Below are 27,849 nucleotides of genomic sequence, written 5' to 3'. Positions count from 1 at the left end.
CAGCATCAGCACAGTCAAGCCCCAGGGCATCATTCAACCAATCAGAGAGGCGGATCAGAATCCTTGCAAGCCAGGCCACTTCAGTCTCTGAGATGGGCCTTTTCATCCACTCACCTTTGTATTTAACATCAGCCCAAGAACCCTTCCTCAAGCTGGGATGCTTAGGTGTGAATACCTCCCCACGCACCTGATCGGTGTTGACTATGTAATTTCTCCAACGAGGTATTCCCATTAATTCTTTCAATGTGGCCCTGGAAGGCTGTTTTCATCTGTGACTTGATAGAATCCAGCGTCTGGAATGCTTGTTGCGTGTCACCTGGAAGGCGTAGTATCTCTGACTCTGCTCGGATCAGAAGTAGCTTCATAAAAATCAAAATTGCATGTCAGTACTCAGCTCACAAAATTATAAAAAACACATGTACGTTAAGCATGCAAAATTCAGCCATCATACATATATAAACATGAAAACAACGCAACTTTCCACGTTGAAATACATAAATGATGTTAAATAAATATCAGATTGTGCTAACCTATAGCCATTAGCCAAGCAATTTATACAAGAATACATTAGCTTAGAAAATCAACCACTACAAGGTAAAGCATGATGGTTTCATGGCGTGTTTCATTCAGAAAGCAAATGTATACCCCTTCTCACTCCGCACTCTGAAACTGTTCACTCACTGCTTCCAAAATTTATGTTATACCTAAACCAAAAGTTCAGTCTTACCAATTACGTACTAACCCAGGTCTAAAAAAAGGCAACCTGCTAAGCCAAAGATTGGAAGCGAGCCTGTGAAACGGATGAGAGATGCCAATTACTCCCTCCGTTCTGTTTTTGTGGGCATACGTTTTCTTGACTTAGTCTTAAGCATGTATGCTACTAGCTTTTACTTTATCGCTTTGGTCCTTGCATGCAGCCGCATGCATATACATGCATGCCCAAGTAAAACACTTCCAAAGCTGGGAGGGATTAAATGGATGGCATGTCCATGCAGAGCAACCAGGGGTATAGTGGTCGGTTAGTGCTTTGATAACTGTGTATCCCGACTAAATCTGAACAAACGACCAAAATCTACAAGCCCTCTAAAACAAAAAGGAGGGAGTGAAGACATACCTGAAGAAGATTATAAGCCCCATTCTCATCATAACTGAAAAGCCTTAGATCAGAGTTCCAATGCTCATGCAACAATGACCCATCTGCATCGCTTTCTGACAAACCATCCTCCCAGTCCTGATAGAAATGTGCATGTCATGCAAACAATTAGGATTGCAACTTCAAACCGCACTATTTTTCAACATTTTTTGTACCATTTAAATGGCAATTGACTAAGTAATAATGCATGCCCTACCTTTAGCTGTTCATGGATTGATGGCACATACTTCAACACCTCATCAAATGCTGGGGATGATGCCACTAGCCTAGAGTGACAAGCAGCGTCCACTTTATGGAGAAGACCTAATAGCTCCGGGGAAGAGCTTAAGACCTCCAACACCTGGATAGCCCGAACAATTATGTAATACACATTACAGACTTACAGTAGTTTATGAAGGTCATTAGACAAAGCTGACATCTTTTGTTTGATTCATCTATTCATTAGTTTATGTGACAAACACATCTGACAAGCATTGTTAAAAAGAATTCATATTATACAAAGCTATACTAAGCATAAGGAGTATCCCACTGATTTCCTCATAACTTAAAGAGTTTGAAGGCAAGTTGGGCATAGCAAGATATCTTTTGTTTAACAAACTTAAATGTATAAATGAAGGGAAACTTGAACAGTGCAAAGACACATATCCTGAGTATGATTTCTCCAGTTGCATGGTCTTCAAATAGAGATCAGCATAGCAGAAACTAGTACTCACGATCTGACACAAATTCTAGAGCATTAGCCCAACTCAAGGGCTTACCACTAAGGATGCTGCAAATTGATAACTTTTCAGTTTCAGTTTGTCCTCATACAGCAAAATATATCATCAGGCATCCATAAGATAAAAGCATCTCTAAATAGCAGTCAAAATGTATAATCTGTATTCATAGTTTCAACCTTTAGGCATCGAGTAAAGGACCCTTGCATCTCCGTATTCTAACAGGTGTATATTTCCCATGGACTCGGCTTCTGCTGTACACTTTGCTGGAGACATCAAGCACTACTAAACTCAACATGATATAATTATATAATTCGTAATCATGACTTATGCGCCAAACTAACACTCCCAACTAATTTCTACTGTTTCGGTGGCTATGAGTGTTCATCACTAACAATCATCAGTGAGCAAGGAACACGTGAGGCATTAGGTATTAAGGTTGACCACATATATAAGTAGCATTAGCAAAAGAGTATAGTCCAGGACTTACCTTGTGTACCATTAGCAGCACTGAGGCAACGTCAGAATGGATGAACTTGTGCGCAAATCCCAGGAAATGCACAATCATCGAGTTGTAGAACAGGTAATTTGACAGAACATATGTCCTCCACGATGAATTGTACACCATCTTGGTTGTTTGTGGCTCCTTCTCATCCCCGGCTTGCTGCTTGCCATACCCATCCAGCTCCTGTTGGGTAACTTTCCATGGCTCCATGTAAGCCAACCACACAGAGAAGACTTGTGTCGCATTTTTTATCACGGCGCCGATGGGGCAGAATAAGAAGGTCCTTAGTACAAACCGATACAGAGGCCTCTGTATCAACGGATTCCAGAACCCAACCTGGGTATCGCAGAGCCCATTGGACACTGGCATTCCTTGAGGAGATGGTATGCGCGCATCGACTAATGCGCGGCCATCACAGCAGTTGAGGTACATGACAAGCAGCTTCACTGCATCACCCAGGCCTGGTGATGGTGGCCGCTCACTCAAGTCGGCACGAGCACGAGACGGCAACCGCAGACCTATTGCATGGCAAGTCTGCATGGGGAGAGGGGAGAAGTCATCGCCGACAAGCCAGAACTGGACAAGGGTGTGAAGGAAGAACTCGGCCCGTGCAAACGAGTCGATAGCATCCGCGCCATCTCTGGGTGGCCGGTGGAGCAGGGTGCCGCCCCCGGGCATCTTACCCAGCGGAGTGCACGTTGGCACGAGCTCCCTGAGGTAGGCATAGAGCAGCCTGAGGTATAGCGAGCTCTCGGGCTTCTGACCGGGTTTGCGGATGGCCGTGGTGGCGAGAGTAGAGACCCAGGTCTCGAGGCGGGCGCGCGAGGTGAGTCGAGGGTTGGAGGCGGATGCGGCGCGGGCGGCAGAGGATGCGGACGAGACAGGGAAGTAGGCGAACCAGAAGAGGTAGTACTCGAAGACGGAGAGGTGGAGCTCGGAGGCGACGCGGCGCGACAGGAGCGGCGAGGCGAGGTCGGTGGAGGGGGGAGACCCGAGGGCGAGGCGGAGCCAGTCGGGGAGGCGCTCGGAGGGGAAGACGTAACGGATGAGGGCGAGGCTGTCTGCGGCGGCGGCGGCGGCGAGGAGCGGACCGTTGTGGGAGAGGAGGGAGAGCAGGAGGTCGGCGAGCGCGGGGTCGGCGGCGGCGAGGTCGATGAAGGATGGGGAGGACGCGGCGGAGACGAAGAGGCGGTAGAGCAGGGACGGGAAGGCGTCGGCGAAGAAGGCCCGCGGTTGGTCGTCGGCGTGGCGGGCGAGGTAGTCGAGCACTCTAGATGTGGCGGCGGCGGCGGCCGGGGGCGTGGCGGCGGCGAGGACGGCGGCGGCGAGGGAGGACGCGTCGGCCCCGGGCGGCATGGCGGTGGCGGCGGTGAGGGAGTGAGGCCTAGGTTTTTTTTGAGGGATTCGGGCCCTTTTGAACTCGCCTTTCTCTCTTCCTAGACCGGGCAGCAGGCAGAGAAGGGAAGAGAAATGGCGCTCGCCTAGTCGTCGTCCAGTCCCCTCTTCCAACTTCGAATTCGTCGCGTCGGAGCGGCGAGGAGAGAAGTCTCTCTCTGTGTGTCTGTCTCTCTCTCTCACGCACACACAATGACACAGTAGACAACACACACACGGTAGGCGCACCCACGTGGACGCTCGGACGGTCCAAGGGTCCACCAACCTCTCCCCACGTTCTTGCGCTTTGGGCCCAAGAGGAAAGCAGGCCCAAGAGGAAAGCAGGCGACGCGTGGCCGCCGACCGACGACCGCCGTGCTCCTCCGCTTCCCCACTCCATTCGCCTCCCTCTCCATTTTTTTCCTGCCCGCGGCCCGCCCCTCGCCCAAAGGCTCCCCCTCCCATGGCTGCGCCTGCGACCTCCTACGAGCGCCGCCTGCTCGCGGCCGCCGACCTCGTCCTCTCCGCCGACGCCCAGGATCAAGGGACCCGCCTCCCGGACCTCGGTGTCACGGCCGACCTCAAGCCGCACCAGCTCCATGGCGTCGCCTGGCTCATCCGCCGCTACCGCCTCGGCGTCAACGTCGTCCTCGGTACGTCCTCAAAATCCCCCTCATCTCCTTCTAGTTGATCACCTCCAACGCTAGCTTCTCATTCTCTGCCTGCTCCGTTCGCTCGCAGGTGATGAGGTGAGCTTTCATCCGCCGCCGCCGCCGCCTCACCTTATTACCACACACCACTGTCGACGGGGTGTCCGGTCGGGATGCCCGCAACTGAAGCCTCCTTGCGCGAATTCACCCGTCTCATTTGCCTACTGTGTCCCCCATTTTGTCTTCTGTTCTATATATATTTATTTATATTACAAATAAATCTCTACTGCGTGGTCAGTCTATGTTTTGCTTATTATTAATTATATAATCCTTTGTTTATGTCGCCAAATCCTACATTATCTTCCTACATTCCATCAAATCAAACATCTCTGAGACTAGGAAGCTTGCATCCATGTATAACTGCTTTTCCCTGCCATAATTACTCACGCTATCCAATTTTATGGGCCTTTGACCATGTGCAGATGGGGCTTGGCAAGACCCTACAAGCGATTTCTCTATTGAGTTATCTCAAGATCCAGCGTATTGCACCCGGACCATTTCGTAAGTACCCTACAAGTGATTTCTTTTCTTTTTTCCTTTTTTTACATTGGATTTCACAGTGCTGCTACTTGTATTTTGATCCCGTAAGGTCACCCTTGCAGTGGTCTTATGTCCTCTAAGCGTCACAGATGGCTGGCTGTCAGAATTCAGTAAATTCTGTCCTTCCTTCAGGGTGCTGCAGTATGTTGGTGATAAGCTTCACCGACGTGACCTTCGGAGGACCATCTATGAAGATGTACAGAAAGCTTCCACATCATCTCGATCCAACGTATGCTCTTCTGTTACAGAAAATATTCTTGGTTCAATATTCTTTAGGTGTATCCCATGATTCCCGTCAATATGTGTCACATCTTTCCTTTTCTTGGGGGTTTTTTTTTTTGCATGTAACAGGAATTACCATTTGATGTGCTCATGACAACATATGACATAGCCTTGATGGATCAAGATTTCCTTTCACAAATCCCCTGGCACTATGCAGTTATTGATGAAGCTCAACGTCTTAAAAATCCATCCAGTGTGAGCAGACACTTAATCTTTGTAATTCACCTGAGAATTTCAGAAATCCAATTGCATCACTAATTCTATGGTTATGACTGCCGTGTGCAAAGTTTTTTCCTGGTACTGCTCTTTTGTCACCGAGCAGCTCTTGGTACCACAGCACTATAAGCTTGTACCTACCTTCATTTTTGTGTGTCATGTGGGGTTATCAGTTTGTTTATAAGTAGCATGGAAGCTCAGACTTTCGGTGCTGTAACGGGAAAAACATCTTTACTTCCGACTTCTTAGTAGTATCTTGGTAGAGCATTTATAATGCTTCATTGTGACTGAGCAACTACTAAAGAATAGTTATGATCTGATTCGATGATCGTTTTTGAGCAATAACTAAAGAATAGCTATGACCTGGCACTGAGCAGAAATATTCATATTTTACAAGCAATTTCTGGACTTCAGGTTCAGCTGTTCAGGTGCAATCTATATTCAGCTTGTGAGGGCTAGAACCATCACAATGCTCAAAAATAATCTTCCTGGCATTCAACTATTTACCACTTCCGCAGCAAACAAATTACAATTTTATGTTTGTTGATCAGCATCGGTCTGCACTTTCAGATTTCAATTGAGCATGTAACCCAACTGTAAAATTTATATTTATTAGGCACCTGTCGGTTGGTGTTAATATATACACCTGCCAAGGCATACAGATAAGTGTGCATGTGACAAATGCTATATGCTGTACCTTTTCATTTTGTCCTCTTGGGTCACTTATCATAGAAAATTGTCTTTATCTTTATATGGTATCGTGGAACAAACTTCCGTCTTTGACTCAGGAAGTTCTTTTCCAGGTACTGTATAATGTCCTTGAGCAACGTTTCATCATGCCAAGACGTCTACTACTAACAGGCACTCCTATCCAGAACAACCTTTCTGAATTATGGGCTTTGATGCACTTTTGTCTGCCTTCAATATTTGGAAAGCTGGATGAGTTCCTTTCTACATTTAAGGAAGCAGGGGAATCATTGACAGGTACATTGAAATTGTTGAGCGATGCATTTTTAGCATTTGTTAATTGCCAGGTATCTTTTGTTCTGAGCAACAGCACATTTGTGCACTTTAGCTGGGAGCACTATATGCATGATGTAGCACCTGCGCTTGTTTGGTGCATCATGCAGTATATTCTATTGCTAAAATTTGCACAGTTTCTTCATGCTTCGTGTTGTATCATATTTGTGTAGGTGTATTGTGTTGAATGGTTAATGCTGTTATCCTTTGGTCTACTCATTCTCTTAATAAAAAAGGGCGTACCCAGTGCAGAGAGCTCCCGCTCTGTGCAGGGGTCTGGGGAAGGGTGTTAGTGGCAATCCTTACCCTTGCCTGTGCAATACGAGGAGACCGCGACTCGAACCCGGGACCTTCCCGGTCACAGGCGGTAAGACTACCGCTTGCACCAGGCCCGCCCTTCTAACTCATTCTCTTAATAGAACACACAAAACCAGAGCATGCCTTTACATGGAAATCAAAACTTGTAGTGCCTTTACAAATTTGAATCTGTTTTAGACCAATTGTTCCTGCATCAAACAGTTCTCTCAACCATTTATTCACTCATCATTTCTTTCATATTGATTTTGTGTTTATTTTTTGGGGCTCTACATTGAAAGTAATTCTTTTGGATCTCTGAAATGTCAATATCTTGTTCTGAACAGGTGATGAAGCTAATAAAGCAAAAAGACAATTCAAGATCATTAAACATATACTCAAGGCATTTATGCTACGTCGGACAAAAGCTTTACTAATCGAGAGTGGAATTCTGGCGCTGCCTCCACTAACTGAGCTAACAGTGTATGGTTCTTTGTTTCAGGAGGATATTTTCCCATTTCTTTGTGCTCTTGCCCTCTCTATCTTCTTAATCTGTTATGAATGTTTTTTACAGGATGGTGCCGCTGACACAGTTACAAAAGAAGCTTTACATGTCAGTGTTGCGGAAAGAGCTGCCAACACTTATTTCATTTACTAGAGGATCATCTCGCCACCAGTCTTTGCAAAACATTGTAATTTTGTTTCTTCCTATGTTTTCTTGTGAACTAGCATTTTGTATGTTCTGCTTCAGTAACTCATAATATGTAGATTTTATCGTTTCCCTCCTCAATATTTCAATTCATGCTTTTGCACCTCCTTGTGGGTTTATTAGTTGATTTATTTATTACTGGGGAATTAAGTTGATGAGCCATACTATGAAGCTATGGGAGAGAGTTATCGAGCATCGCTTGAGAGCAATAACGCAGGTCTCTATGAACCAATTTGGTTTCATGCCCGGAAGGTCAACCATGGAAGCCATTTTCTTAATAAGACAAGTTATGGAGTGGTATAGGGAGAAGAAGAAGGACCTACACATGGTTTTTATTGACTTGGAGAAGGCTTATGATAAAATATCAAGGAATGTTATGTGGTGGGCTTTGGACAAACATAAAGTCCCAACGAAGTACGTCGGGCTCATTAAGGACATGTACAACAATGTTGTGACTAGAGTTCAAACAAGTGATGGAGACACGGATGACTTCCCGATTAGGATAGGACTACATCAAGGATCAGCTTTGAGCCCTTATTTGTTTGCCTTAGTGATGGATGATGTCACAAGGGACATACAAGGGGACATTCCTTGGTGTATGTTTTTCGCGGACGATGTAGTGCTAGTTGATGAAAGCTGGACAGGACTGAATCAGAAACTGGAGTTATGGCGGGAGACTTTGGAGTACAAAGGTTTTAGACTCAGTAGAACTAAAACTGAGTATATGAGATGTGACTTTGGCACTACTACTCGGGAGGAGGAAGATATTAGTTTGGAAGGTTAAGTAGTGCCTAGGAAGGATACCTTTTGATATTTAGGATCAATGCTACAAAGAGACGGGGATATTGATGAAGATGTTAGCCATAGAATCAAAGCAGGATGGATGAAGTGGCGGCAAGCATCTGGTGTCCTATGTGACAAAAGGGTACCACAGAAGCTAAAAGGCAAGTTTTATAGGACGGCGATTAGACCTGCTATATTGTATGGTGCAGAATGTTGGCCTACGAAAAGACGATATGTTCAACAGATAAGTGTCGCGGAAATGCGTATGTTACGTTGGATTTGCGGTCATACAAGAAGGGATCGAGTTCGGAACGATGATATACGTGATCGATTAGGGGTAGCACCAATTGAAGAAAAGCTTGTTCAACACCGGTTGAGATGGTTTGGACATGTCCAACGGAGATCTCCAGAGGCACCGGTGCGTAGTGGAATCCTAAGCTAGGATAGTAACGTGAAGAGAGGCAGAGGAAGACCGAAGTTGACTTGGATAAAGGCAATAAAAGGAGACTTGAAAGGATGGAATATACCCAAAGACTTAGCCTTAGATAGGAGTGCTTGGAAGACAGCTATTCACGTTCCTGAACCTTGATTGCTTCTGCTGGGTTTCAACTCTAGCCTATCCCAACTTGTTTGGGACTTAAAGGCTTTGTTGTTGTTGTTGTTGTTGTGCATGCAGAAGAAAATGAAGTATTTAATCGAGTTATGATTCATATGATGTTATGTTCATACTCCTCTCCTCCTTAACTTTTTTTTTGAACGTCAAACTTCTTAACTTAGCAAAACAGTTAAAGGATTTCCTTTTCCAGTGCAAGTGTTGGTATTATGTTACTTCATGTCAGTATTGTAGAGTACCCCCCCCCCCCCCACCCCAAGGAGGGGGAGGTTAAGAATGAGAGAGGGGGGGGGGGGGGGGGGGTGCAACCAACTACTAGCCCTTCCCATCCAAAAACTTCCTTTTTCTTTTGTTAATTTATTCTAAAGTTATATTGTTTTAGCTCTATCTTGCTTTTTCGAGTTTATGCATAGAAAACAAATTTAATGCTCATTTCTTGCTTTTCTAAATTCTCATCAGGTAATACAACTGAGGAAAGCTTGCAGTCACCCATATCTGTTCAGTGGCATTGAACCTGAGCCTTATGTGGAAGGGGAGCATTTAGTTCAGGTTAGTCTGCTTCATTAGAAGATTAAATGCTAAGAGCCTATCTACCTGGTGTCATATGGGCTTCGTGGTTTAGCTGTGAAAATGCAATTGAAGAACTGGGTAAATAGGAAGCCCCCTTTTCTTCCTTTTTTGTTTTACTTTCTTTAAAAAAGAGAGAAGATGGGCAGGTGCTAGCCAAACCTGGTAAAACAATAGACATGGGTGTGGTGCCACCATGTCAAATAATACTGCCATTTTTGTTGTTATCGAAAATTTGGAAATTCTAAGTTGCTCATAAAGTGCCCCCTGCGCGCTCAGCAGCCAACTAGGGCCATTTGAACTAGCAGGTTGGACTTTTGTTAACCTGGCATGGGTATTAAATTATACTTTATGGTCATCTTTGTTCAGGCTAGTGGAAAGCTCATTGTCCTAGATCTTGTCCTGAAGAAGCTCCATGAATGCGGACATCGTGTTTTGCTATTTGCTCAGATGACCCAGACACTGGACATTCTTCAGGTTTTCTTTTTCCCAGTGATGCTAACACAATAGGTGACTTATTTCTCTTAATACTTATGCATACATTTCATTGTCTCTTATTTTGTGTTATCACTTCAATAGGATTTCCTAGAGCTACGCAATTACACTTACGAGCGCCTAGATGGTTCAGTACGTGCTGAGGAACGGTTTGCAGCAATAAGAAATTTCAGTTCTCAATCTACAAAAGGGCTTATCAGAGATGATAATCAAAGTGGAGCATTTGTTTTCATGATATCAACTAGAGCAGGTGGTGTGGGGCTTAATCTCATTGGTGCCGATACTGTGAGTCTCATTGAACTTGATAACATTGCTACTCCTATGACTATGATTTTGCCTACTAGATCTAGTAATATTTTATCTATTCTAAATAAATATGTTTTTAGTACCAACCAAACAGCTGCTAATGATGACAATGAACCTTATTTATATGTTATCCATGCTTATTGGGATGATTGGTTTAGGTTATTTTTTATGAACAAGATTGGAATCCTCAAGCTGACAAACAGGCCCTACAGCGTGCTCACCGCATTGGACAGTTGAATCATGTGTTGTCAATAAATTTGGTATCACAGCGCACAATTGAAGAGGTAAAGACTATGGCTTACTGTTGGAGCCCTAATACTCTCTTGAATAAGTTGTTTTTTTTGAAATTCTGGGTTTCTTGTCCTTTTTTTAAATTGGAATCAGGTCATAATGCGAAGAGCCAACAGAAAACTTAAGCTTAGCCATAATATTATTGGAGAAGAGGATGGAACTGATGGGAAGGGAGGAGATCCAGGAAATGAAGCTAGTGACTTGAGATCAATTATCTTTGGCTTGCACCTGTTTGATCCAGCAGATACAGCCGCAGAAACAATCAATGAGGATACAACTGCTGAGACAATCAGTGTGGAGAAATTGGCGAAGTTAAAAACAATGTCTGAAAAGGTTGTCATGATGCGTAGCCATGAGTCTTCAGAAAAGGACGAACGAGCATTTGAGATAAATCCAAATATGACTGATGACAGTGGAACTGTGATTAGAAGGGCTTCCGATTCTATTCGCATTGATCCTGGGCTAAACGAAGCTGCATACCTATCCTGGGTCGAGAAGTTCAAAGAGGCTTCCGGTTCTAGTGAAGATGCCACAGTTGAATTTGGAAGGCAAAGAGCAGCGCCTGAAGAAAAGCTCCTGAAACGTGATGTTAACAAGAAAAAAATAGAAGAAAGGAGATTGGCCAAATGGGAAAGTTTGGGTTACCAGACACTAGCAGTTAAGGAACCTGATATCACAGCAAACCAGAATATTTCAGACGCAGGATCCATCCAATTTGTATATGGAGATTGTACTAATCCTTCAAAAGTTTGCCCTAAAAAGCCTGCCATCATATTCAGGTACTTATACTTTCTAGTAAGAAAAAACATGAGTATGCTATTTATGGAAGGCTTAAGGCTATTACTTCTTCCTAGAATTCTTCAACTAGTTATTATTGTATGATTTACCATATTCTCCCTGTATTGCTGTGTCTTGGACGCAGAGATCGTGGTGTTTTCTTTTTCCCATTGTCTAAAAATAGTTCTTGTGTTGTATATTTATTATTTCGGGCATCTATATCAAGTTTTCAACAACTTGATGTTAAGATGTATCTTAACATAAAGAAAAGAAAACAGAAAGATTTTCAATATCTTTTGTCCTTCGACTTCTGCCAAGTTTCCTCTGAACCAAATTTTTGTGCTAAATAATTTGTAATGCTGTCACAGTTGCATAGATAATTCTGGGACTTGGGGGCATGGAGGAATGTTTGATGCTTTGACTAGTCTGTCGACATGCATTCCAGATGCTTATCACCGTGCTTCTGAATTTGATGACCTCCACATGGGCGATCTTCACTTGATTCAGCTTGATGGTTAGTTTTTTTTAGCACAAGCTTCACAAATTTGTAATACTTTTATGTTCATTGCATTTCACTTTAGACCATATTTACATGCATGAACTTCTGTAACTGCTAAATACAATGCCAATACTATCATTGGAACTATGCTAATCTTGATCAAAGAACTTTAGTTTGTTAGCTATGGCCCCTATGGCCTAGTTGTAGCAGTATGGGGAGGGGGGAAGGAGGGACTGGTCTTCATTCCTAGGGGCTCTTGTAAGGGGACCAGTCCTTCCTTTTTATTCTCTAATACACTGACTTGCAACTCTTCTGAGTATTCAAGAAAAAAAAATTGCTAAATGTTGCCTCTCTATTATTTTATAGTGGCTTACTTTGACAAGAACATGTCCTCTGTCTTCATTTCATTTTCATCCTTAGCAGAAACCAACTGTACCCGGAGTTTGGATGCACCTTTATGGGTGGCACTAGCTATCGTTCAGTCTTACAATCCGAGACGTAAAGTTCCGAGAAGTGAAATCTCCATGTCTGATTTGGAGCTCTGTTTATCAAAAGCAGCCTTCTCAGCTGCTCAGCATTCTGGTATTGTTCCCGTTTGGTTCCTTAATATAGAATTGTTTAGAAATCTAAAGCACGCCTTGGAATATCTGAATGCCACCCATCTCTTCACCAATGCATGCAGTTGTCAATATGTTTATTGTTTCAAGTAATATCTACATGGAATTTCTTTAATTATAAATCGTGAGCGCATGTTTGTATAGCTATTTTAAACTTATAATCACTTTCTCACCTTTGAAGCTATCAAAATGCTATGGTTCCCATTTTTTTCTTTTGCATTGAAGTATTGAACTGATGCAATTATCTCTTTAGCTACTATCAGATTCAGTTATTTTGTTTTCATTTTTTTCTCTCTGAAGCGGCTATCCACATGCCCCGAATTGGTTATCAAGGTGGCTCCCAACGATCAGAATGGTATACCATAGAGCGCCTGCTCAGGAAATACTCATCTCTCCATGGAATTGACATTTTTGTGTATGCCATGTGAACACAGTTCTTTTTATGAGTTTTCCGGTCGATGTACTTGCTAATGAATAAGTGCTACCATTTTCCTCCTGCAGGTACTACTTTCAGCGTTCATCCAGACAACAGGCAGATTCTAACCTAGGCCATGCTGATGATTCTGCTCAAAGCAACCCAAGCTAGGTGTAGTTAGGGATGTCTCTGTAACCCACTAGATCAGAAGAATCTGGGATTATGTAGCTAGCTGTAATTCGTCTTTTCTTTTCTCTTACCTGCCCCTTCTCTGTGGCTTAGTAGTACACTTATGAATTGATGAGCAAGCCAAATGAATTAGCTAAGAGGTGTATGTGCAACTGCTGTTTGCATCGGCAGTCGCTTTTGTTGAAAATCTATATATGGCATTTATATTGCTTGTGAGATCTTACCAGATTAGATGAGAGATCAAGTTATGATATGCAATTTTGTCTCATTGGTTGACAAATATTTTACAAGGTAGTCTCAAATTACTCAGTGAGTTCATATCACCCTTCCTTTTTTTTTTGGCATACTTGATTATCTGGCCATCTGTTTCAGGCGTGATAAGACTATGTCGATGCAGATTGGAGCCCTAACCCCCAGGCACAAGGTACTTATTGTTAGCCGTTGATTCTAATTCGTCTTGATTGAAGTCCAGCGACCCATAGAAGGCAAGGGTAATAGAAATATTTTTATTCAATGGAATTTCGTATGCGCACATATAGACTATGCCAAACTATATGAAGTAGTACTGACAATACATCACAACTCTCTCTCACACTCATATTCAGAGTGGAAACATGCAGATATGAGATCAGACGGAGTTCTTGATGGCCGAGCTGTATCCATCCTGGTCATCGTAGAACTTGGACCACAGCATGACTCCTCCGTAGTTGGTGGAGTTCTTGAGCGTGGGAAGCACCTGCACCTTGAGGCTTCCTACTGGTATGAACCCACTCCCTGCGGCATCTGGTGCAGCCGGCAGGCCAAGAAAGATGTACTTAGCTGTGATCCCTGTTGTCCACTGGTTCCAGGAATTGACGAGGTTGACCATGCTTCCCGGTGTGTATTGGCAAGGTGGGTTGTTGTAGAACTGAACCCAGACATAGTCGAAGAGGCCTGTCTGAAGGGCTTTGCCGACCCACTGGTCGGGGAAAGGACACTGCGGCGCCGCTGACAGGTAGACCTCCTTGCCCTTGGCGTCGGCAGCGTAGGACTTGAGGTATGCCGCAAGGGCTCCATAATAGTCAGGGTTTCCTCCCTCGATGTCGAAGTCGACGCCGTCGAGCACGGCGTCGCCAAGAGGCCTCTTGTCGGAGTGCCCGCCGAGGAAATTGTTCCAGATGTACTGGGCAAGCTTGAAGGCGTCTTGCTTGGAGTTGAGGGAGTAGCCTCCAGCGCCACCGCCGATGGAGAGCATGACCTTGACACCCTTGGACTGGCAGGAGTTGATATCTGCGGTGAGGTTTGTGCAGGCGTCGGAGTAGGGGTCGCAGTGACCCGCGAGGTTCAGCTGCGGCTTCTGCCCCGAGCCGAAGCTGCAGAGGAAGGCGATGTTGACAAAGGCATAGTTGCCGGTGGCGCAGGTGTCGGCGAGGGTGCCCTCGTTGCCGTTCTGGCCCCAGTAGATGGCAATGCTGCCGCCATGGCTCCCGGGTAGAGCCGAGGATACAAGGAAGACGATGAAGAGGCAGGCAAGGGAGGAGGATGAAGCGTAAGTTGCCATTCTTGCTATAGCTTGAGGTCGATCGAACCCTTTGTGTTATTGTTGTGCTTGCGCATGCGCCGCTGCTGATTGATTTATATATGCAATGGGACTTGGAGTGATGATTGTTTTTTAGCGGAGACGTGCCTTGTGGGTCGACGAATGTCGCTGTCAAGGTAACTCCCTCAACTCAACGCCTACGTAGTTTGGTTTGGTTGGTCCTAGTTTAACCATGGTCCGTCTGTCGCTACGGTACGGTACCTTTTTTTTTTTTTGAGGGGACGGTACGCTGCTTTTTCTTGGCAGTTGCCACAGCAGCGTCGAGGCAGATTCATCCGCGTTTTCTTTCTTGGATGGATGGACTGGAACTTGGGATTGGATTGGAGTAGTAGTTTAGCTTGGGCTTGATCAGGGCCCGGCCTGCTACTCCTGCCCGCAGATGTGAGCTATCGGCCCACCACCGGCCCGGTCGGTCGGTCCGAAGGAGACACGCAGACGAAGGCCCAGCAAGACCGAGGAGGGGGAGGCAGCAGAGCAGAGAGATCTCGTTCGCCTACTCCTCCAGCCTTCCTCCTCGTCGCCTCCGATCCGGCCAACCATGGCGGAGGATGCTACGAGCAGCCACCCGTCACGCTACGTCAAGCTCACCAAGGACCAGGACGCCCCCGCCGAGGACATCCGCCCCGGCGAGCTCAACCAGCCAGTACACGTCCCGCAGGTTTCGCTCTCTCTTCCTAGGGTATGTATCCCTCCTCCGATGAGTCCGATCTGAATCTCATCCCTACTCCCTTGCCCGACACCAGCTCGAAGGCCGGAGGTGCAGCGAGTGCGGCCAGGTCCTGCCCGAGAGCTACGAGCCGCCCGCCGACGAGCCCTGGACCACCGGGATCTTCGGATGCACCGATGACCCCGAGACCTGTACGTAATCTAATCTCTCTTCAACCTCACCCATCAATGTTTACGGTGGCAAACATCCAAATAGCTCGTTGCATTATCCTTTTTAGTCAACACTACCAGGAGAAGGCAGGGGTGCATGTGCATCGCGTCGGCCTGCTATCACCTTGATCTACCATTTCAGTCCCCGCGTCAATCACAAAGCCTGCATCATCGTCATTATCTGTCGAGTCATGTGGGTTTTTGGAGGCTTTTCATGGTGGATTCCATGAAAATCAGGCGCAGTGGTAGGGAGAGTCCATTGATTGATTGAGGCATTAGTTGCCCCTCGTTTCATGCTCTTCGGATGGACATTGGATTCAGGGTCTGATGTGGCATTTCGTTGGTGTGGGAAATGCTATTTGGACTTGGCCATGGTTGTCCGATTCTGTCAAAAAAAATTAGCGAAAACTTTTAGCCACAGATGTCTCAGCGCCAATATGCATGCATCATTCAACATTTCCGTTTGTTAGCAAGATACTTGCTCCCACGTCACCCATGCTCCATGGTTCTCCTGAAGTATAGCTAGGGTAGTTTGCTGATTGATTGATGATTCATACGATGTACATGTACTTAACTGGCTGGGCAATTCTGAATACAACTGAGGGTTGCTTTCCACCTCTCACAATGATAATCAGTCCAAAATGTCTGGTTCATACATTCATTTTTCTAACTTGCTCCCCCCCCCCCCCCCCCCCCCCCCCCCCCCCCCCCCCCCCCCCCCCAACATGAATAGAAGAACATCATTCCTTAAAATGTTGCCCTAGGACAAGGTATTTTGACCTAGCAGTGCAAAGAATGAAAGAAATACCTGAACATTCTGTTTTTTCCCACCGTTTAATGTGGATACACCCCTGCCTGGGCTCAGCGTCCAATTCCTCTGGTTCTAATTATTGTGTAGCCTACATACAGAGGAGGTTAGGTTAAGCCAAATCTGCTGCTTAGTCCAAACCTCCTGGGCTCCTTAAAAGCTTTGGGTCCACCACTGAGCCCATGTTTTATGATCTGCCATGTGCAGAGACTTAACAGAAGATGGTGCTATTTTGTGATAAATCGTGTTATGAGCATTATATGTCAATGGTGTGTCTGACTGAAATTGTGCTCAGTACCAAGAATCGTCATGGTACTATGGATTCTTTACATGTTTGAAAGGATAGAATGCTTCTTGTATTCCTTATGACATGACTCATAAGTCCAGGGGCATTTTTCTTTGCTTTTCCCTAGGCATTTGCTATGCCTGATCAAATGTTACTTTGCGTAGCACTTTTATACATCGCTGTGCTCTATGAAATAATCAGGTTCGGATTGTCGAACTATCAAAGATTAACATAACTGCTTTCTTTGCAGCACTTTAATACCATATTTGGCTTTGTGCGTCATTTATCTCTTTGTCCATATTTGTATGAATGCTATTTCTAGAATGCTGATTTGAAAGAAAGGTAGCTAGCGGAAGATCATGTAACTATCAAATTGTCTGTTCATTGTGACACTAGGCCGAACTGGGTTGTTTTGCCCGTGCGTGCTGTTTGGGCGCAACGTGGAGGCTCTTAGGGAGGACATCCCTTGGACAACTCCTTGCGTGTGCCATGCTGTGTTTGTTGAAGGAGGGATCACGCTGGCGATTCTGACAGCAATATTTCATGGTGTTGATCCAAGGAGTTCATTCCTGATTGGAGAAGGTCTGGTGTGCAGTTGGTGGTTATGTGCTACCTATACTGGCATCTTCCGCCAGGAACTTCAGAGGAAATATCATCTCAAGGTGCAATCTATCTTGGCTGCTTTCCACTGTTAAGAAGTTACAGCTAGCTAACTCTCCCTGTGTCTGTGCACGTACAGCTAGCTAACTAGTTGCTGTTGTCTTGTTTTGCTCCAGAACTCTCCGTGTGACCCATGCATGGTCCACTGCTGCTTGCACTGGTGTGCCAACTGCCAGGAGCATTGCGAGAGGAGGGGACGGCTGGCAGAGAACAATGCCGTGCCCATGACTGTTGTGAACCCACCTCCAGTTCAAGAGATGAGCATGTCAGAGAACCGTGGTCCTGCGGCCCTGGAGAACGGAGCAGGCAACGCCGAGCATGAAGCAGAGAAGAGTGAGCACGATGATGTGGAGGTCATTCCTCTATAGGCTCTAGGATCGGAGTGAGGACTAGGATGGATAGCAATGTAATAGTATGGAACCGTTCCATCCGAATGAGCGTGTGGTTATTTTCATATGTATCCGACGACCGAACGAACGCAGATGACGATATATGATAGCACAGATCTGATCTAGTTGTTGATTTTTCTACAAAAAAAAATAGATTGGTAACAATTTTACTCTTCCTGTACCAATTTTACCAGATCAACTGTCTGCCATATGTATGGTTTCTGCTGCCGGTTTTGTCATTGTCTCGACAAGAAGTTGGTGGCGTGTCAACTGTCTAATTGTAATAATCCTAGTAATATATAATACTGTAGTACGATTCGTCGTGCTGCCGCCCAAGTTTTTTTCAATCTTTCGCTCGGCAAAAAAGGAGAAAAAGCCTTTTCCGAACTTTGGCTTGGCCAAAAAGACAGGAAAAAACAGAAGGTTTTCGCCTTCACTGTGAGTCTGACGAACGAGCATAGCAGAGCATCAGCCTCTGAGCCTGCAGCTCAGCTACCTTAAAAGGAGGAGCCGATTGGATTGGATTTGGGGAAGAGCAAGACGATGGGGTTCGAGGTTCGCCTACCATGGCTGCTCCTCGACTCAGCGCGCCGCCGCCGCCGCCCTCCTTCCCGTGGCATCCATGCCGCCGCCGACTCCCACGGTTTAGTTTCTTTCTCACGCCTCCCGCCGCCGCCGCTGCCGCTGCTTCACATCTTCTTCTTCTTTTCATTTCACCAATAACGTCAGTTTCTTCGCCGCGCTTCTCCTCTCCTCCCACAACTCCCACAGCAGAAAGGAGTTCTCTTGTGCTCCTACTAACTTACTTTACTGATGAATACTTTCCCCTCCTTGAGCGACGTCTGCCAATATATACTCCGTTTCTTCGATCTCAACTCGATGTTCTATTTTCTACTATAGGCAAAGGTTCAAGCAAATTCTTTCTGCCTGGTGCAACAGCCGCAGTTCTTGCCATGCTTGGCGCTCTACATGCTAGACGTATGTATGATGACAAGAAAGTAAGCCATGCATTTGTGCGTTTTACTTACTCCAAAAAGTACTAGTTACATTACAATGTTCCACCCATGCATACTTAAATGTCTGGGGTCTGGAATTCATTTTCATGAAGGTCATCGAAAGCAAGGACAAAGGAATTGAACCACAATTCTCGCCAGATATCAGGGTACTGCTACTCTAGTTAGCACAACCATCTGTCACTCCTGTACCTTGCCTTCTCACTGCAGAATGGTGTCATTTGCAATACAGGCTTCATTTTTTAGGCTCCTACCATTGCGTACTATGTCACGTTTCTGGGGAATCTTGATGGAAGTGGTTCGTATTCCTCTATCCATACAAGCTGATAAATTCTTTTCCGTCTTTGCTCTTTGATAGTATCATCACTTGCAGTGCAGGATGTCCCAGTTTTCATGCGCCCGACCATCTACAAAGCATGGGCTAGAGCATTTCACTCTGGTATGTCTTTACCTTTGCTGATGCCTTCTTATTTTGCGTCAATGCAAAGTTCATCTGCCATTTTTTTTTACCAGTCTCTACTTACCCTGTGCTTCATTTAAAGCATCTGTTTCTGATATGCATGTTTGTACCCTGAATAGTGATAGATAGGGTTCCTCCCCTGATATATACTATAGCCATGTAAATGCTTACTGCTCTAATGGTCGCTGTAATAACTTACTGGTTCTTAGAGGCCTGTTGTTGGAAGAAACCATTGCCTAATAGCATAGCTTATACATGTTTTCATCTTTTTGGTACTCATGAGAACTTGATAGTTGTTATGTCACTGTTTTCAAAAACTTTGCCACTCATTTGGAATGAAATGCTGACCCCTGAATACTGTAGATTTGCAAGAAGTCGCTCTTCCTCTAGAAGAATATCCGTCTTTGCAGGCATTCTTCATCCACGGTCTCAAAGAAGGAGCGAGGCCCATTGATCCAGATCCAAACTGTCTGGTAACTGGTATCATGATAGTTATTCTGTATAGCCATTAGTCTGATATGGTGATGACTAAAGACTGATCTGTATTGTGTTCAATTGTACCGTTAGGTGAGTCCTGTGGATGGTCGAGTTTTGAGGTTTGGAGAGCTAAGAGGTCCAGGAACCATGATTGAGCAAGTGAAAGGCTTTTCTTATTATGTTTCTTCTCTTCTTGGCACGAGTTCATCCCTTCACGATGCCGCAGAAGAACTTTCTGGGGAGCAGATACAGGAAAATATGACTGAGAATTGTAATGCAAAATCATGGTGGCGAGTATCAGTTGCTTCACCTAAACTACGGGATCAAACACTATCGAGGTATTTATACCAGAAATAAAGGATGATTTAGAATCACAAATTTCTGATACAACTGCATAAGCTACTCACCAAGTTCACATCGATTAACATATTATTTCCCACCATGCAACAGTACACAAAAAAGCATATTTGCTTGCAATTAACTCTACTTCATGCATGGTTATGTGTTTTTTTTATCACCCTTTATATCTGAACATTTCAACAACAATGTCTAATAGCACATAACTCCAGCATGCTGCACAAAGCTGTGATATTAATGTGCAAATTATCTTCTTGAGTCATGATAAAACTTCACTTTTGTACAATACTGTGAGTTGAGATATTTTATCTCAGACCAGCAGTTTGCTTTTTTCCTTCATTTCAAGGTTGACAATTTTGTGGTATTAATTTGACTTGTCCTTGCCAGCCCAAAGAAAGGCATGTTTTACTGTGTCATATATTTGCACCCTGGTGATTATCATCGAGTCCAGTCTCCTGTTGATTGGAACATTTTGAAACGTCGGCATTTCTCAGGTTTGTCCATACCCTACCAGTACCAGACTAATGTGGTAGGTTGATGTAGGAGTGATACAATACAATCCTAGTGTATTTGCAGGCCATCTTTTCCCTCAGAATGAACGTGCTGTGCGGACCATCAGAAACCTGTACGTTGATAACGAAAGGGTAATTTTGCTTAGCTGTTTTAGCATTCGTTTCAGATATGGAAGCAAGTTGACGAGGAGAAGTAAAATCTGGTTTTCGATGGCTGTTAATGACAGGTTGTGCTTGAAGGGCAATGGAAAGAAGGGTTTGTTGCAATTGCAGCAATTGGTGCTACTAATGTTGGATCACAACAACAACAACAACAACAAAGCCTTTAAGTCCCAAACAAGTTGGGGTAGGCTAGAGTTGAAACCCAACAGAAGCAATCAAGGTTCAGGCACGTGAATAGCTGTCTTCCAAGCACTCCTATCTAAGGCTAAGTCTTTGGGTATATTCCATCCTTTCAAGTCTCCTTTTATTGCCTCTACCCAAGTCAACTTCGGTCTTCCTCTGCCTCTCTTCATGTTACTATCCTGACTTAGGATTCTACTACGCACCGGTGCATCTGGAGGTCTCCGTTGCACATGTCCAAACCATCTCAACCGGTGTTGGACAAGCTTTTCTTCAATTGGTGCTACCCCTAATCTCTCACGTATATCATCGTTCCGAACTCGATCCCTTCTTGTATGACCGCAAATCCAACGCAACATACGCATTTCCGCGACACTTAGCTGTTGAATATGTCGTCTTTTCGTAGGCCAACATTCTGCACCATACAACATAGCAGGTCTAATCGCCGTCCTATAAAACTTGCCTTTTAGCTTCTGTGGTACCCTTTTGTCACATAGGACACCAGACGCTTGCCGCCACTTCATCCACCCTGCTTTGATTCTATGGCTAACATCTTCATCAATATCCCCGTCCCTCTGTAGCATTGATCCTAAATATCGAAAGGTATCCTTCCTAGGCACTACTTGACCTTCCAAACTAACATCTTCCTCCTCCCGAGTAGTAGTGCCGAAGTCACATCTCATATACTCAGTTTTAGTTCTACTAAGTCTAAAACCTTTGGACTCCAAGGTCTCCCGCCATAACTCCAGTTTCTGATTCACTCCTGTCCGGCTTTCATCAACTAGCACTACATCGTCCGCGAAAAGCATACACCAAGGGATGTCCCCTTGTATGTCCCTTGTGACCTCATCCATCACTAAAGCAAACAAATAAGGGCTCAAAGCTGACCCTTGATGTAGTCCTATCTTAATCGGGAATTCATCCATGTCTCCATCGCTTGTTCGAACTCTAGTCACAACATTGCTGTACATGTCCTTAATGAGCCCGACGTACTTCGTTGGGACTTTATGTTTGTCCAAAGCCCACCACATAACATTCCTTGGTATTTTATCATAAGCCTTCTCCAAGTCAATAAAAACCATATGTAGGTCCTTCTTCTTCTCCCTATACCGCTCCATAACTTGTCTTATTAAGAAAATGGCTTCCATGGTTGACCTTCCGGGCATGAAACCAAATTGGTTCATAGAGACCCGCGTTATTGCTCTTAAGCGATGCTCGATAACTCTCTCCCATAGCTTCATAGTATGGCTCATCAACTTAATTCCCCGGTAATTTGTACAACTTTGAATATCTCCTTTATTCTTGTAGATCGGTGATCAATCAGGGTAATTTCTCGTGCCGTGAAAAATGAATGCCGGTTGCCAATGAATTTGTGAAGCTTTTAACGGATGGTATTTTTGGGTGGCAGATAAGTATTGAACCTGAGCTGAGGACAAATAGGGCAGCGTCAAGGATGGTTGACTCGATGCCTCCTGAGGAACGTGTTTATGAACCGGAAGGGACTGGCGTGATGGTTAAAAAGGGTGAAGAGGTACATTGTCCTTGCCTGAGCTGCTACTGCAGTGTAGCAGCTAGAGCTATATTATATTTTTAAGAAAGATATTGGGAGTGGTAACTGGAAGAAGCGCAATTGTTGGCAGGTAGCAGGATTCAAGATGGGATCAACCGTGGTGGTGGTATTTGAAGCTCCTGTGTCCAAGTGCAGGGCAATGGAGGAGGAGGAGGAGGGCAGAGCAGATTTCGGTTTCTGCATCAGGGCTGGCGACAAGGTGATTGCGCGGTGGAGTAGCGGATCAGGATGACATTACTCGGCCTTTTGTGGTGTGGCTGGTACTCGGTTGTTTTTTGGTGTAAGAGGAGACGGTCCTGTGCATTGCTTATTTGCTGCTGGGGCGAGGGCTAGCTCCTAACAGAGAAGAAATCTGTAGCGTGTGTAGTGCTCTACTTGTGGTTTTTGAATTTTTGATACTGCTCCAGATCACAGAGGGATGGCTTCAGATGTACTGCCATAGATGTGCTGCTTCTGTTAAATGAATCTGAGTGACAAGTCATTTTTCTTTGTGATGAAGGTGGTCCATCTCATGGTTCCTTCCCACAGAGTGACAGGAGAAACAGCTAGGAGCTGCATTCGGGCCTTGCCGGGGGAACCCACTTGACTTACCAATCTGGCCTGGTGAAGTGCCGCGATAGCACGAAGAAATGGCGCTCACAGTCACAGGCAAAATACAGCATCTTTTGAAGAAGAAAAAAAGGTATAGCGTCTTAGCGCGACGTATCATAGTCTGACATGGAATTAGTGCATTTGGAGGCTCTCGGCTTTCCATTTTGCCCTATCAGCAGTGAATCTTGCGCGATAGATTTTCCAATTTCGACTTATGTTTAGAGAAGGTTCTTTTTCAGAGCTGGTTTTATTCTCTCAAGTTTATTGGTCTGCCGGTGTCCTGGCTCTGTGCAATGCAACAGATCAGCATCACCGTCAGCCTCAACCATTTTCCAATCAAAAGAAAAGAATAGCGGAGCAGGTGTGCGTGCGGTCCAATGGCGGATCCACCGAACCGAAGGAGGCGAGGAATCCATCCACCAACCGCCTCTGGCTCTCTGCCTTACCGGCTGCGGCTGCTCCTGCTCTCCCCTCCTCTCCTCCTCGTGCCCCACCCCCACCCATCCATCCGTCCGTCCATCCAATGCGATGCTGTCGTTGGCGCGCCGGCCGCTCTCCGCCGCCGTCCCCGCGGGCAACCTCCTCGGCATCCATCTCTTCCAGTGCCCCGTGCGTACCCTACCACCTCCATTCCTCTGCCGCGCCCGCGCCGGCCTAATCCATTTCCATTCCCGATTGTTTCCCATACGCAGGACACCGTTGGCATCGTCGCCAAGCTCTCGGAATGCATCGCCTCCCGCGGCGGCAACATCCACAGCGTCGACGTCTTCGTCCCCGACGACAAGCCCGTCTTCTACTCCCGCAGGTATGGTATGGGCGTCTTCCTCTGAGTCGACTGTACTATTGGATTTGGATGGATGGATGGGTTGCAGCATGTTTGTTTGACATTCCAGTGAGTTCACCTACAACCCAAGGCTCTGGCCGCGTCATGAGCTCCACAACGATTTCCTCAATCTCTCCCGCTGCTTCAATGCACAAACATCCACCGTACGAGTACCCGATCTTGACCCCAAATACAACATCTCCATCCTCGCATCAAAGCAGGTTAGTTAGCTTCCTTTCCTTTCTCTGTTTCCCAGCCCTTCCGTTCCGTACCACCTAACCTGTTTTGGATGGTTAAGCCGCCTTCCCTTCAGTCAGTAAGCAACCATTTCTCTTCTTCGCTCTAGGACCACTGCTTGTTCGATTTGCTCCATAGATGGCAAGAAGGCAGGCTTCCAGTACACATTAATTGTGTCATAAGGTAATATTAAGGCCGGTCAATTTTTTCTTTATTTTTATTTTATTACACAACTGGGTTTTTTTGTTTTTCTGTTTGGACCCATCCATATGTTAGTTGTCATGTCAGCCTCCTTTCCTCCAGCAAAAGCAAACACCTCTCATTCAGATACATATATACACTCCTTCACTGTATACAGCAACCATGATAGACCACAAGATAATCATGTACGGCGTTTTCTCCAGAGGCATGGAATCCCATACCACTACCTACCCACCGCACCTGGCAACAAAAGAGAGCAAGAGATCTTGGAATTGATCCAGGGTACAGATTTTGTTGTCCTGGCAAGATACATGCAGGTAAAGAGTGCTCCTTCTTTCTTTTCCCCCCTTTTTCTTCTTCTAAGTATCTTACTATCCCTAGTTCAGAGTTAATGCCAAAAGATTGTGAAAAACGAGCAAAGTGCTAGCGTCGCATGATCTCTATGAGGCATACAAAACTCAGATCGCCCTTTGAATATTCTCCAGAGCTTCTTGTCTTTATTTTTTAGATGTAATATATAACACTAAAAGCTTGTTGTTTGTGTTAGGGACACCCAGTATGTTTAGTCAGTGTCTCTCTGAGCAGATGAAGTCAGAGCTATTCACTACCTCAACCTTCCCTGGTTTCCAATAATAATATAAGCTACCTGTTTTTCTTGTCCTCTAAACAAATTCTTCCACTTCTATAAAGCCATTTTGCATAGAACAGAAAATGACAGGCTGGCATATCATTGTCCTTTTCATCTCTATGGCCATAAGGTCAGCATCAACGTTTAATACGGACTTGTGTCACCTCACCCATATATCTTTGACACATATTCGTTTTTCCTTGCAGGTACTCTCAGAAAGCTTCTTAAAAGCATATGGTAAAGACATTATCAATATTCATCATGGCCTTCTTCCCTCGTTTAAGGGAGGGAATCCTTCAAGACAGGTATCACACTTGTGTTAACCTAATCTGGTGTCTACTTTTTAAAAAAGAAAAAAGAACAAGATGTATTATTATGTACCATTTTTCAGGCCTTCAATGCTGGGGTGAAGTTAATCGGGGCAACTAGCCATTTCGTTACTCAGGAACTTGATGCTGGGCCAATCATTGAACAGATGGTATTCATACTTTTCACTCAGCAGCTAACTTAGGTGTCAAATTGATGGATTGCATCATCAGTTACAATTGGTAGTAAACTATACATGATGTATGCCAGATTTTGTCTATCGATGTGTGGAATCGTCTTTGGCCAACAGTTAGTTCATTTCTTTATTTTTTGAACGCACAGTCAATTTGTTTTTAGAATCCCTTTTAGCCTAAGACTGTAGGGTTTCACATAGTAATTAGCACTGACCTTCATTCAAGGGGACCCTACGGCAGCCCTGTTCGCTTGAACTTTCGCTGATTTGTTGTGAGAGAAAGACACTGTACCATGACTTATAAGTTGCCATCAGAGCTCTGTGACATTTGTTGTGCAGTGAGATTCATGGATGTGAAGTTATACTAAAACATGACGCTTTTAATCTTGCCTATTTCCAGTTGGTGGTTGGAGATTTAGTTTTTCTCTCTTGTTTTTTTCCTGTGCTGCAGGTTGAACGAGTTTCTCACCGAGACACGTTACAGAGTTTTGTTGTCAAGTCTGAGAACCTTGAGAAGCAGTGCCTAGCAAAGGCTATCAAGTCATACTGCGAGCTCCGTGTCCTACCATATGAACTGAAGAAGACTGTCGTGTTCTGAGCTCCCTTTACTTTCTGTCTTATACTCTTGTGGATTGGTGTGTTTGTGTTTTTTTTTTTCTCACAGAACAAGTGATAGATGATTCACTTTTTAATATATCTCAACAATCGCTTCCTAGCTTTGTATGATCGTGCATAACTTACTCTTGGTTGATATCACGAGCATACTTGAGCTGTGGCAGCAGTTATTCATCGAATACTTGCTTGTTCGCGGCAGTTCACGGCAAGTACTTCTGCATCGTTTGAGATAAAACTTTGACTAGTGACGCGCCCTCGCGAGCGCGGAGGCGACAAACGTGTGGTTAGATATATGTTCGGGAGGTGTATATTACATATGCTGTTGAACAAATCGATGATGATACATAGGTATATAGCACATGTCATGGTGGCCTGTATGTTACATTAGTTATAACTGCATAGCTGCCGATGGTTCTATGGGAGTCTTCTTAGTACTTTGCTTGACGATGAGAGATGGCGCTGGTGAATGAGGCCATGCTTTGGCAGCCATATGGTAGTGTTCATATACCATAGCATGTTAGATGTGTGTAGGTAGAATGGAAGTGTGCTGTGTTTTTGTGGCAACAGTGTTTCACCTGAATTTTCATATAATCCTGTTAAGCAACCTGCAAAATAGAGACCGAGTGGTAAGATAGCTATGTGTTTGTTTGTTGTTGTCTAGGGCAGAGGATTTAGTGCAGCCTAAAACAAATGTGATGGAATGCAGCTGTAGTGTACCTGGTGAGTGGAAAGCGGAAGTGGCGCCATCATCTGGCAGGGATATGTAACCTGTGGATGAATCAACAACAGCTTGGAAGTGATGAATTAATAATTTCCAAATTCAGGTGTTTCCCATGTTTGAGAAAGCAAAGGAGGAATTTGAAGCCTCATTGTTCATGGAAGTATTCAAGCATTGCACGTCGGCCCAATATTACCAAAACCGGCGAACTGACATTTTCAAGAAAACTTATACGCAGTTGTATACGATAAGAATTGAGTTAGGAAATGCATCCTAAACATATGAGAGATCACATTCTATACTTGCAGAGATTGTAGTAGATGTTAGCGTTGCATTAGATATCAATTGCATAAAAATGTGAAAGACAGCATGTTCGCTTGCTCGTATACGATCGTGAATTATAAGCTGGAACAGTACTTTTCTCTCACACCAAACCAGCCAGCAGTAAATAATCCACGATCGTTTACGACGAAACGATTTAACAGTAATCTGAAAAAAGCGTACTATGAAAACTTAGGGTCGGAGGTACATACAGCAGCTGCGAAAGTGGCTCAATCTAGCGCACCACATCACGTAAAAAGCCAGCACCACCCAAGGAAGTTTTTTTTTTTTTTTTGCTTCATAAACAGTCCATGTAAACCGCTTTTTAACCAAACAGCCATATAGAAATGGAGCATTAAAAAATAGCATGTTAATTCTATGGTGTTCTTTACTCAACCCACTACTGCAGGCAAAGTATTTTTATTTGCTTCATGGTTCATTTACAAGGAAAAAATAAACTGAAACTGCACTAAGTTGAGAATGTCAAGCAAATAAACCACCTTTTGCCTACGTATTGGGAGCCCAAGACTGCTTGGGTGACTCATGTAAGCTGAGGTGGACTCCAAAACTGGGGAAGCATCCAGCTCTGCGATATTGAGGGGAACCATCAATAAAAAGAGGACACCGTGAATCCTCTCAAAATTTAGGCCCTAAACTAAGGCAGCAATGCCATCTTTAGTAATTTAAATGGAAAAAAGTGCATATATCTGACAAAGTTTCAGCCCAATGTGGACCATACAAACTGTCAACTGTAGAATGGTTTTATCGTTCAAGAACGGATACACGTATCTCTTCCTTTTATTGGTTGGACCAGAT

The 27,849-nt window shown here is 44.7% G+C and overlaps 5 protein-coding genes across 16 annotated transcripts in view; 3 read left to right on the top strand and 2 right to left on the bottom strand.

The window, feature by feature from the left end:
• The window catches only part of LOC136537508 (uncharacterized), a 4,309-nt gene extending 369 nt beyond the window's left edge, over positions 1-3,940 (bottom strand). Inside the window, 5 exon segments of the mRNA XM_066529456.1 lie at positions 5-193; positions 195-359; positions 1,115-1,231; positions 1,350-1,493; positions 2,360-3,940. Of these exon segments, the coding sequence (XP_066385553.1) occupies positions 5-193; positions 195-359; positions 1,115-1,231; positions 1,350-1,493; positions 2,360-3,730 (1,986 nt within the window). The 5' untranslated portion in view covers positions 3,731-3,940.
• A 122-nt stretch (positions 3,941-4,062) lies between these two features.
• Positions 4,063-14,058, top strand: LOC136535853 (probable helicase CHR10). 9 transcript variants are annotated; one of them, XM_066528283.1, is made up of 19 exons: positions 4,063-4,401; positions 4,490-4,497; positions 4,881-4,959; positions 5,061-5,227; positions 5,350-5,475; positions 6,300-6,480; positions 7,158-7,293; positions 7,385-7,502; positions 9,375-9,464; positions 9,852-9,959; positions 10,062-10,262; positions 10,442-10,567; positions 10,668-11,353; positions 11,720-11,865; positions 12,274-12,432; positions 12,768-12,882; positions 12,969-13,362; positions 13,444-13,562; positions 13,677-13,811. In XM_066528283.1, exons 1-17 carry the CDS (start codon positions 4,212-4,214, stop codon positions 13,051-13,053), a joined length of 2,721 nt encoding a protein of 906 aa, XP_066384380.1. In that variant the 5' UTR covers positions 4,063-4,211; the 3' UTR covers positions 13,054-13,362; positions 13,444-13,562; positions 13,677-13,811. The 9 variants fall into 9 exon arrangements, with proteins under 9 accessions (XP_066384380.1, XP_066384378.1, XP_066384377.1 ...); XM_066528279.1 differs by lacking the exons at positions 4,063-4,401; positions 4,490-4,497 and adding an exon at positions 13,920-14,058 and having other exon boundaries at positions 4,645-4,959; positions 12,271-12,432; positions 13,444-13,495; positions 13,692-13,830; XM_066528281.1 differs by lacking the exons at positions 4,063-4,401; positions 4,490-4,497 and having other exon boundaries at positions 4,642-4,959; positions 12,271-12,432; positions 12,768-12,822.
• Positions 13,700-14,611, bottom strand: LOC136535857 (hevamine-A-like). Its single transcript, XM_066528286.1, has one exon. The coding sequence runs from the start codon at positions 14,609-14,611 to the stop codon at positions 13,700-13,702; it is 912 nt and encodes a 303-aa protein (XP_066384383.1).
• A 40-nt stretch (positions 14,612-14,651) lies between these two features.
• Positions 14,652-22,960, top strand: LOC136535855 (phosphatidylserine decarboxylase proenzyme 1, mitochondrial-like). Of its 4 annotated transcripts, none has more exons than XR_010779055.1 (13): positions 14,652-14,766; positions 14,897-15,308; positions 15,394-15,508; positions 18,570-18,667; positions 18,778-18,831; positions 18,915-18,980; positions 19,061-19,121; positions 19,506-19,615; positions 19,710-19,957; positions 20,364-20,470; positions 20,553-20,620; positions 20,716-22,155; positions 22,239-22,361. XR_010779055.1 is itself a non-coding variant. In XM_066528285.1 (13 exons), the coding sequence occupies exons 1-13, from the start codon at positions 15,189-15,191 to the stop codon at positions 22,630-22,632; spliced, it is 1,410 nt and encodes a 469-aa protein (XP_066384382.1). In that variant the 5' UTR covers positions 14,716-15,188; the 3' UTR covers positions 22,633-22,960. The 4 variants fall into 4 exon arrangements, 1 of the variants encoding a protein (XP_066384382.1); XM_066528285.1 differs by adding an exon at positions 22,471-22,960 and having other exon boundaries at positions 14,716-15,308; positions 20,716-20,794; positions 22,240-22,361; XR_010779054.1 differs by having other exon boundaries at positions 14,716-15,308; positions 20,716-20,876; positions 22,239-22,364.
• On the top strand, positions 22,925-26,122 carry LOC136535854 (formyltetrahydrofolate deformylase 2, mitochondrial-like). The gene is made up of 9 exons (XM_066528284.1): positions 22,925-23,082; positions 23,294-23,600; positions 23,684-23,796; positions 23,885-24,035; positions 24,161-24,234; positions 24,410-24,569; positions 25,087-25,185; positions 25,272-25,358; positions 25,831-26,122. Exons 1-9 carry the CDS (start codon positions 23,030-23,032, stop codon positions 25,975-25,977), a joined length of 1,191 nt encoding a protein of 396 aa, XP_066384381.1. The 5' UTR covers positions 22,925-23,029; the 3' UTR covers positions 25,978-26,122.
• Positions 26,123-27,849: the final 1,727 nt, after the last annotated feature.

Source organism: Miscanthus floridulus, chromosome 2 (genome assembly GCF_019320115.1).
Source record: "Miscanthus floridulus cultivar M001 chromosome 2, ASM1932011v1, whole genome shotgun sequence".
In the NCBI taxonomy this organism is placed as follows: Eukaryota; Viridiplantae; Streptophyta; class Magnoliopsida; order Poales; family Poaceae; genus Miscanthus; species Miscanthus floridulus.
Note: the sequence above shows the minus strand (reverse complement) of the source record. Positions and strands in the feature narration are given on the sequence as shown.